General features: G+C 59.2%; 1 protein-coding gene across 1 annotated transcript in view; it reads left to right on the top strand.

Moving 5' to 3' along the window:
- LOC120512719 (fructose-bisphosphate aldolase A-like) overlaps positions 1-7,564 on the top strand; it is a 15,272-nt gene extending 7,708 nt beyond the window's left edge. The window contains exons 3-6 of the mRNA XM_039731345.1: positions 1,051-1,175; positions 3,087-3,298; positions 5,585-5,639; positions 7,362-7,564. Coding sequence (XP_039587279.1) covers positions 1,064-1,175; positions 3,087-3,298; positions 5,585-5,639; positions 7,362-7,564 — 582 coding nt within the window. The 5' untranslated portion in view covers positions 1,051-1,063. The remainder of the gene's footprint in view (positions 1-1,050; positions 1,176-3,086; positions 3,299-5,584; positions 5,640-7,361) is intronic.
- Positions 7,565-10,201: the final 2,637 nt, after the last annotated feature.

Below are 10,201 nucleotides of genomic sequence, written 5' to 3'. Positions count from 1 at the left end.
AGTCCCCTCCCAGTGCCCCCAGTCCACTCCCAGTTCACTCCCAGTGCCCCCAGTTCACTCCCAGTGCCCCCAGTTCACTCCCAGTGCTCCCACTTCACTCCCAGTGCCCCCAGTCCACTCCCAGTTCACTCCCAGTGCCCCCAGTCCACTTCCCAGTCCCTCCCAGTTCACTCCCGTTCTCCCCAGTCCCTTGCCAGTCCACTCCCAGTGTCCCCAGTCCCCTCCCAGTGCCTCCAGACCACTCCCAGTCCCCTCCCAGTCCACTCCCAGTGCCTCCAGACCACTCCCAGTCCCCTCCCAGTCCACTCCCAGTGCCTCCAGACCACTCCCAGTCCCCTCCCAGTTCCCTCCCAGTGTCCCGAGTCTCCTCCCAGTGCCCTCGGTCCCCTCCCAGTCACCTCCCAGTGTCCCCAGTGCCCCCAGTCCACTCCCAGTGCTCTCTGACCTTTTCCAGTCTCTCCCAGTCACTCCCAGTTCACCCCCAGTGCTCCCAGTCACGTTCCTGTCCCCTCCCAGTTCACTCCCAGTCCACTCCCAGTGCTCTCTGACCTTTTCCAGTCTCTCCCAGTCACTCTCAATCTGCTCCCAGTCACTCCCAGCCCCCAGTCACTCTCAATCTGCCCCCAGTCACTCCCAGTGCTCCCAGTCTCTCCCAGTCACTCCCAGTCACTCCCAGTTCACCCCCAGTGCTCCCAGTCATGTTCCTGTCCCCTCCCAGTGCCCCCAGTTCACTCCCAGTGCTCTCTGACCTTTTCCAGTCTCTCCCAGTCACTCTCAATCTGCTCCCATTCCCAGTGCCCCCAGTCCCTCCCAGTCCCTCCCAGTTCCCCCCAGTCCCTCCCAGTGCCCCCCACTCCCATTCTGGGTCCCCCCCCCGGGGTGTCCTGCCCCTCCCCGAGCCCAGCTGTGACATCACTGCCACCCATGTGACATCACTGCCGCCCTGTGACGTCACCGCCGCCATATGACGTCACTGCCACCGTGTGACGTCACTGCCACCGTGTGACGTCACTGCTGACGTCACTGCTGACGTCACGGGTGTCCCCGCAGTGCCACCGGCAGGATGTCGCCCCCCGTGCCCGCGCTGACCCCCGAGCAGAAGCAGGAGCTGGCGTCCATCGCCCAGCGCATCGTGGCGCCCGGCAAGGGCATCCTGGCCGCCGACGAGTCCACTGGTACGCACTGGTTATACTGGTTATACTGGTTTGTACTGGGTTGTACTGGGATGACTGGGATGGACTGGGAGTGACTGGGATGGACTGGGAGTGACTGGGATGGACTGGGAGGGACTGGGATGGACTGGGAGGGACTGGGACGGACTGGGAGTGAACTGGGGTAAACTGGGGTGGACTGGGGAGAGATAAAGGAGCACTGGGAGCACTGGGGGTTACTGGTTTGTACTGGTTTATACTGGGAAGCACTGGGGCAGTGCCAGGGGCCTGGCTGGGGTTCCTGGTTTGTATTGGTGTATACTGGTTTGTACTGGTTTATACTGGGATGGTGACTGGGAGCTACCGGGAAGACCCCAAGTGCACCCACAGCAACCGCTCCATACTGGTTTATACTGGTTTATATTGGTTTCTATTGGAAACCAACTGGTTTAGTTCTAATAGCTTTGTACTGGTCTGTACTGGTTTGTACTGGTCTGTACTGGTCTGTACTGGTTCTGTCAGCTCTGTACTGGTCCATACTGGTTTGTACTGGTCTGTACTGGTTCATATGGTTCCATAGTGGTTCATACTGGTTCTAACTGGTCCATACTGGTCCGTACTGGTTTATACTGGTCCATACTGGTTCTGACCGTCCCGTGCCCCCGCAGGCAGCATCGCCAAGCGGCTGAGCCAGACTGGTTCATACTGGTCCATACTGGTTTATACTGGTTCATAGGGTCCATAGTGGTTTATACTGGTTCTAACTGGTTTATACTGGTTCTAACTGGTCCATACTGGTCCATACTGGTTCTAACTGGTTTGTACTGGTTCTAACTGGCCCATGCCCCCTCAGGCAGCATCGCCAAGCGGCTGAGCCGGACTGGTTCTAACTGGTCCATAGTGGTTTATACTGGTTCATAGGGGTCCATAGGGGTTCTAACTGGTTCTAACTGGTCCATACTGGTCCATACTGGTTCTAACTGGTTCTGACCGGCCCGTGCCCCCGCAGGCAGCATCGCCAAGCGGCTGAGCCGGACTGGTTCTAACTGGTCCATAGTGGTTTATACTGGTTCTAACTGGTTTATACTGGTTTGAACTGGTTCTGACCGGCCCGTGCCCCCGCAGGCAGCATCGCCAAGCGGCTGAGCCGGACTGGTTCTAACTGGTCCATAGTGGTTTATACTGGTTCTAACTGGTTTATACTGGTTTGAACTGGTTCTGACCGGCCCGTGCCCCCGCAGGCAGCATCGCCAAGCGGCTGAGCCGGACTGGTTCTAACTGGTCCATAGTGGTTTATACTGGTTCTAACTGGTTTATACTGGTTCTAACTGGTCCATACTGGTCCATACTGGTTCTAACTGGTTCTGACCGGCCCGTGCCCCCGCAGGCAGCATCGCCAAGCGGCTGAGCCGGACTGGTTCTAACTGGTCCATACTGGTCCGTACTGGTTTATACTGGTCCATACTGGTCCGTACTGGTTTATACTGGTCCATACTGGTCCGTACTGGTTTATACTGGTTCATAGGGGTCCATAGTGTTTCTAACTGGTTTGTACTGGTTCTAACTGGTTTATACTGGTTCTAACTGGTTTGTACTGGTTCTGACTGGTCCGTGCCCCCGCAGGCAGCATCGCCAAGCGGCTGAGCCAGACTGGTTCATAGTGGTTTATACAGATCTATAGTGGTTTATACTGGTTGTAATTGGTTCTAACTGGTCCATACTGGTCCATACTGGTTCATACTGGTTCTGACTGGCCCGTGCCCCCACAGGCAGCATCGCCAAGCGGCTGAGCCAGACTGGTTCATACAGATCCATAGTGGTTTATACTGGTTCTAAGTGGTTTATACTAGTTGTAATTGGTCCGTACTGGTTTCTGCTGGTTCTAACTGGTCCATACTGGTTCTAACTGGTCCATACTGGTCGGTGCCCCCGCAGGCAGCATCGCCAAGCGGCTGAGCTCGGTGGGCGCCGAGAACACGGAGGAGAACCGGCGCTGGTACCGGCAGCTGCTGTTCACGGCCGACAAGCGCGTGGAGCCGTGCATCGGCGGCGTCATCCTCTTCCACGAGACCATGTACCAGAAGGCCGACGACGGGCGCCCCTTCCCGCAGGTCATCCGCGACAAGGGCGCCCTCGTGGGCATCAAGGTGCGGCGCCGGGGACACCGGGGACACTGAGGGGACACCGGGGACACTGAGGGGACATCGGGGGGACACCTTGGGGACATCGGGGACACCTCGGGGACATCGGGGATGTTGGGGGGTCTTGGGGCTGTTGGGTGTTCCTTGAGTTGGGAGAGGTGGGAACACGTCTGAGGTGGGTTCAGAGGGTGAGGTGGGGACACTTTGGAGATGTTTGGGGTCTTGGGGACATTGGGGACACCTCGGGGACACCGGGGACGTTGAGGGGTCTTGGGGACGTGAGGAATGTTGGGTGTTCCTTGAGCTGGGTTGGCCATGGAAAGGTGGGAACACGTCTGAGGTGGGTTCAGAGGGTGAGGTGGGGACATTTGGGGTCTTGGGGACACTTTGGGGTCTTGGGGACACCTTGGGGACATCGAGGACATTGGTGGCACTGGGGACATTGAGGGACGTTGGGTGTTCCTTGAGTGGGGTCGGCCATGGAGAGGTGGGAGCAGGGGAACCACATCTGAGGTGGGTTCAGAGGGTGAGGTGGGGACACTTTGGAGTCTTGGGGACACGTCGGGACATCGGGGACACCTCAGGGACATCAGGGACACCGCAGGGACGTTGAGGGGACATTGGAGACATGGAGGGGTGTTGGGTGTTCCTTGAGTTGGGAGAGGTGGGAACACATCTGAGGTGGGTTCAGAGGGTGAGGTGGGGACACTTTGGAGTCTTGGGGACACGTCGGGACATCGGGGACACCTCAGGGACATCAGGGACACCGCAGGGACGTTGAGGGGACATTGGAGACATGGAGGGGTGTTGGGTGTTCCTTGAGTTGGGTCAACCATGGAGAGGTGGGAACACATCTGAGGTGGTTCAGAGGGTGAGGGGGGGACACTTTGGGGATGTTTGTGGTCTTGGGGACATCAGGGACACCTTGGGGACACCGGGGACACCTCGGGGACATCGGGGACACCTCGGGGACATTGAGGGATGTTGGGGACACTGAGGGGTGTTGGGTGTTCCTTGAGTTGGGTCAACCATGGAGAGGTGGGAGCAGGGGAGCCACATCTGAGGTGGGTTCAGAGGGTGAGGTGGGGATGGTTTGGGGATATCTGGGGTCATTAGGACATTGGGGACACTTTGGGGACACATTGGGGACGTTGAGGGGACTTGGGGGTACGAGGGACGTTGGGTGTTCCTTGAGTTGGGTCAGCCATGGAGAGGTGGGAACACATCTGAGGTGGGTTCAGAGGGTGAGGTGGGGACACTTTGGGGTCTTGGGAACATCGGGGACACCTTGGGACATTGGGGACACCTCAGGGACATCAGGGACACCGCAGGGACGTTGAGGGGACATTGGAGAGATGGAGGGGTGTTGGGTGTTCCTTGAGTTGGGAGAGGTGGGAACACATCTGAGGTGGGTTCAGAGGGTGAGGTGGGGACATTTGGGGACATTTGGGGTCTTTAGGGCATTGGGGACACTTTGGGGACAACTCGGGGACCTCAGGGACATTGAGGGGACTTGGGGACGTGAGGGACGTTGGGTGTTCCTTGAGTTGGGTCAACCACGGAGAGGTGGGGCCACATCTGAGGTGGGTTCAGAGAATGAGTTGGGAGAGGAGGGAACACATCTGAGGTGGGTTCAGAGGGGGAGGTGGGGATGGTTTGGGGACACTTTGGGATCTTGGGGACATCGGAGACATCTTGGGGACATTGGGGGGTCTTGGGGACATTGGGGACACCTTGGAGGTATTGGGGACACCTTGGGGACATTGGGGGGTCTTGGGGACACGAGGGACATTGGGTGTTCCTTGAGTTGGGTCGGCCATGGAGAGGTGGGAACACGTCTGAGGTGGGATCAGAGGGTGAGGTGGGGACATTTGGGGACACTTTGGGGTCTTGGGGACCTCGGGGACATTGGGGACACCTTGGGGACATCAGGCAGGAGCTGGTTCTTGGGTTGGGTCAAGCAGGGGGAGGTGGCACCAGGCCAGAGAGATCTGAGGTGGCTTCAGAGTGATGTGGGGACATCCGGGAGCTTCAGGACCTTGGGGACACCTTGGGGACACCTTGGGGACACTGAGGGGACCTGGGTTGGCTCAGCCATGGCCACGGTGGGACCAGGCCAGCACATCTGAGCGGCTTTAGGGAGCGAGGTGGGGACACCTTGGGGACATCAGGGGACCTTGGGGACATCAAGGGACGCTTTGGGGACTTCAGGGGACCTTGGGGACATCGGGGGACGCTCGGTGTCCCGCTGGTGTCCCCTGCTGTCCCCATGACCGTGTCCCTGTCCCCCAGGTGGACAAGGGCGTGGTGCCCCTGGCTGGCACCAACGGCGAGACCACGACCCAGGGTGAGTGACAGCCCTGTCCCCAAGGCCACCAACGTGTCCCTGTCACAGCTCTGTCCCCAAGGCCACCAGCGTGTCCCTGTCCCTGTCACCGGCGTGTCCCCAAGGCCACCCCTGTCCCTGTCCTTGTCACAGCTCTGTCCCCAAGGCCACCAGCGTGTCCCTGTCCTTGTCACCACCCTGTCCCCAAGGCCACCAGCGTGTCCCTGTCCTTGTCACCACCCTGTCCCCAAGGCCACCAGCGTGTCCCTGTCCCTGTCACCGGCGTGTCCCCAAGGCCACCGCTGTCCCTGTCCTTGTCACAGCTCTGTCCCCAAGGCCACCAGCGTGTCCCTGTCCCTGTCACCGGCGTGTCCCCAAGGCCACCAGCGTGTCCCTGTCCTGGTCACCGGCGTGTCCCCAAGGCCACCAGCGTGTCCCTGTCCTGGTCACCAGCGTGTCCCCAAGGCCATTGTGGTGTCTTTGTCCCTGTAACCTCTGTGTCCTCAATGCCACCACTGTGTCCCCATCCCTGTCACAGCCACATCCCTAAGGCCACCACAGTGTCCCCAATGCCATCACCGTGTCCCCAATGCCACCACTGTGTCCCCAAGGCCACTGCCATGTTCTTGTCACCGCCATGTCCCCAAGGCCACCATGGTGTCCCCATCCCTGTGTCACCACCATGTCCCCGATGCCACCCCAGTGTCCCCATCCCTGTGTCACCACCGTGTCCCCGATGCCACCACAGTGTCCCTGCTCCTGTGCCATCCTCCCAGCCTGTGCCACCACAGGGTCCCGTGTCCCTGATGTCCCCAGTGTCCCCAGGACTCGATGGCCTCATGGAGCCCCTGCAGTGCTCAATGTCCCTGATGTCCCTGATGTCCCCAGTGTCCCCAATGTCCCCAACACTCTCCAGGTCTTCCATGGCCACAATGTCCTCAATGTCCCCAACGCCCCCGATGTCCCCAATGCCCCAAATGTCCCTGACGTCTCCAGTGTCCCCAGGGCAGGACAGGCTCTTGGAGCCCCCTCAGTGCCTGTGTCCCCTGTCCCACCAATGTCCCCGGTGTCCCCAACATCCCCAATGTCCCCAACGTCTCCAATGTCCCCAGTGTCCCCAATGTCCCCAGTGTCCCCAGTGTCCCCAGTGTCCCCAGGGCAGGACAGGCTCATGGAGCCCCCTCAGTGCCCTGTGTCCCCTGTCCCACCAATGTCCCCAATGTCCCCCAGTGTCCCCAGTGCCCCTGATGTCCTCAACACTCCCCAGGTCCTCCATGGCCACAACGTCCCCAATGTCCCCAACAACCCCATTGTCCCCAGCGCCCCTGATGTCCCCAATGTCCCCATTGTCCCCAATGTCCCCATTGTCCCCAATGCCCCTGATGTCCTCAACACTCCCCAGGTCCTCCATGACCACAATGTCCTCAATGTCCCCAATGTCTCCAATGCCCCAGTGTCCCCAGTGTCCCCAATGTCTCCAATGTCCCCAACGTCTCCAATGTCCCCAATGTCCCCCAGTGTCCCCAGTGTCCCCAATGTCCCCAGGGCAGGACAGGCTCTTGGAGCCCCCTCAGTGTCCTGTGTCCCCTGTCCCCCCAATGTCCCCAATGTCCCCAACACTCCCCAGGTCTTCCATGGCCACAATGTCCTCAAAGTCCCCATTGCCCCCAATGTCCCCATTGCCCCAAATGTCCCTGATGTCCCCAACGCCCCCGATGTCCCCAATGTCCCCGATGTCCCCAGGGCTCGATGGCCTCATGGAGCGCTGTGCCCAGTACAAGAAGGACGGCGCTGACTTTGCCAAGTGGCGCCGTGTCCCCAACGTCCCCAATGTCCCCATTGCCCCAAACATCCCCGATGACCCCGATGTCCCCAATGTCCCCAATGTCCCCAGGGCTGGATGGCCTCATGGAGCGCTGTGCCCAGTACAAGAAGGACGGCGCTGACTTTGCCAAGTGGCGCTGCGTGCTGAAGATCACGGCGCACACGCCCACGCGCCTCTGGTTTGGTGGCATCTAGACCAGGTTTGGTGGCACTTAGGGATGGTTGGGTGGCACTTAGAGAGGGTTTGGTGGCATCTAGACCAGGTTTGGTGGCACTTAGGGATGGTTGGGTGGCACTTAGAGAGGGTTTGGTGGCACCTGGAGAGGGTTTGGTGGCACCTAGGGATGGTTTGGTGGCATCTAGACCAGGTTTGGTGGCACTTAGGGATGGTTGGGTGGCACTTAGAGAGGGTTTGGTGGCATCTAGACCAGGTTTGGTGGCACTTAGGGATGGTTGGGTGGCACTTAGAGAGGGTTTGGTGGCACCTGGAGAGGGTTTGGTGGCACCTAGGGATGGTTTGGTGGCATCTAGACCAGGTTTGGTGGCACTTAGGGATGGTTGGGTGGCACTTAGAGAGGGTTTGGTGGCATCTAGACCAGGTTTGGTGGCACTTAGGGATGGTTGGGTGGCACTTAGAGAGGGTTTGGTGGCACCTGGAGAGGGTTTGGTGGCACCTAGGGATGGTTTGGTGGCATCTAGACCAGGTTTGGTGGCACTTAGGGATGGTTGGGTGGCACTTAGAGAGGGTTTGGTGGCATCTAGACCAGGTTTGGTGGCACTTAGAGGGGGTTTGGTGGCACCTAGACCAGGTTTGGTGACATCTAGAGAGGGTTTGGTGGCACCTAGGGATGGTTTGGTGGCATCTAGACCAGGTTTGGTGGCACTTAGAGGGGGTTTGGTGGCACCTAGACCAGGTTTGGTGGCATCTAGAGAGGGTTTGGTGGCATCTGGAGAGGGTTTGGTGGCACTTAGGGATGGTTGGGTGGCATTTAGAGAGGGTTTGGTGGCTCCTAGACCAGGTTTGGTGACATCTAGAGAGGGTTTGGTGGCACTTAGAGGGGGTTTGGTGACATCTGGACTGGGTTTGGTGGCACCTGGAGCGGTTTGGTGGCACCTAGAGAGGGGTTGGTGGCATCTATATGGTGGCACTTAGGGATGGTTGGGTGGCATTTAGAGAGGGTTTGGTGGCTCCTAGACCAGGTTTGGTGACATCTAGAGAGGGTTTGGTGGCACTTAGAGGGGGTTTGGTGACATCTGGACTGGGTTTGGTGGCACCTGGAGCGGTTTGGTGGCACCTAGAGAGGGTTTGGTGGCATCTATACTGGGTTTAGTGGCACTTAGAGGGGGTTTGGTGGCACTTAGGGATGGTTTGGTGGCACTTGGAGGGGGTTTGATGGAACCTAGACCGGGTTTGGTGACATCAGGAGAGGGTTTAACGGATCTAGAGGGGGTTTGGTGGCATCTGGAGAGGGTTTGGTGGCACTTAGAGGGGGTTTGGTGGCATCTAGAGAGGGTTTGCTGGCACCTAGACCAGGTTTGGTGGCATCTGAGTACAGTTTGTGGCATCTGGAGAGGGTTTGGTGGCACTTAGAGGGGGTTTGGTGGCACCTAGACCAGGTTTGGTGGCACTTAGAGGGGTTTAGTGGCATCTAGACTGGGTTTGGTGGCATCTAGAGGGGGTCTGGGGACACCAGGAGGTGACTGAAGTCCATGGAGGGGCCATGGAGAACGCCAACGTCCTGGCACGCTACGCCAGCATCTGCCAGCAGGTCACCCGTGTCCCCAGATCCCCAATGTCCCCCATGGCTGACATGTCCCCGATGTCCCCTCTGTCCCCAATGTCCCCAATGTCCTCCATGGCTGACATGTCCCCAATGTCCCCTGGTGTCCCCAGAACGGCATTGTCCCCAGTGTCCCCATGTGTGACGTGTCCCCGATGTCCCCAATGTCCCCCTGTCTGACATGTCCCCTGGTGTCCCCTGCTGTCCCCAGAATGGCATTGTCCCCAATGTCCCCCTGTCTGACATGTCCCCTGGTGTCCCCTACTGTCCCCAGAACGGCATTGTCCCCAGTGTCCTTGTGTGTGATGTGTCCCCGCTGTCCCCTGGTGTCCCCAGTGTCCCCAATGTCCCCAGTGTCCCCATGTCTGACGTGTCCCCAATGTCCCCGATGTCCCCAATGGCTGACGTGTCCCCTGGTGTCCCCAGAACGGCAGTGTCCCCAATATCCCCACTGTCCCCAATGTCCCAGTGTCTGACGTGTCCCCGTGTCCCCAGTGTCCCCAGTTTGTCCCCAACCTGTGCTGGTGTCACCTCCAGGTGTCCTCAGCCTGTCCTGGTGTCACCTCCTGTGTCCTGTGGTGGTTGGTGACATCAAGAGGTGACACCTGGGAGGGGTTTGGTGGCATCTGGAGGGGTTTGGTGACATCTGGAGAGGGTTTGGTGGCACCTGGGTGGCTTTGAGTCACCCCCAGGTGTCCCCAGCCCCTCCCAGTGTCACCTCCAGGTGTCCTGTTGTGGTTGGTGACACCAAGAGGTGGCACCTGGGGGGAGTTGGTGACACCTGGACAGGGCATGGTGGCACCTGAGTGGCTTTGAGTCACCCCCAGGTGTCCCCAGCCTGTCCTGGTGTCACCTCCTGTGTCCTGTGGTGGTTGGTGACACCAAGAGGTGGCACCTGAGGGGGTTTGGTGACATCTGGAGGGGTTTGGTGGCACCTGGGTGGCTTTGAGTCCCCTCCAGGTGTCCCCAACCCCTCCC

This window comes from Passer montanus, unplaced genomic scaffold, assembly GCF_014805655.1.
Source record: "Passer montanus isolate IOZ18808 unplaced genomic scaffold, ASM1480565v1 scaffold767, whole genome shotgun sequence".
NCBI classification, from domain to species: domain Eukaryota; kingdom Metazoa; phylum Chordata; class Aves; order Passeriformes; family Passeridae; genus Passer; species Passer montanus.
Note: the sequence above shows the minus strand (reverse complement) of the source record. Positions and strands in the feature narration are given on the sequence as shown.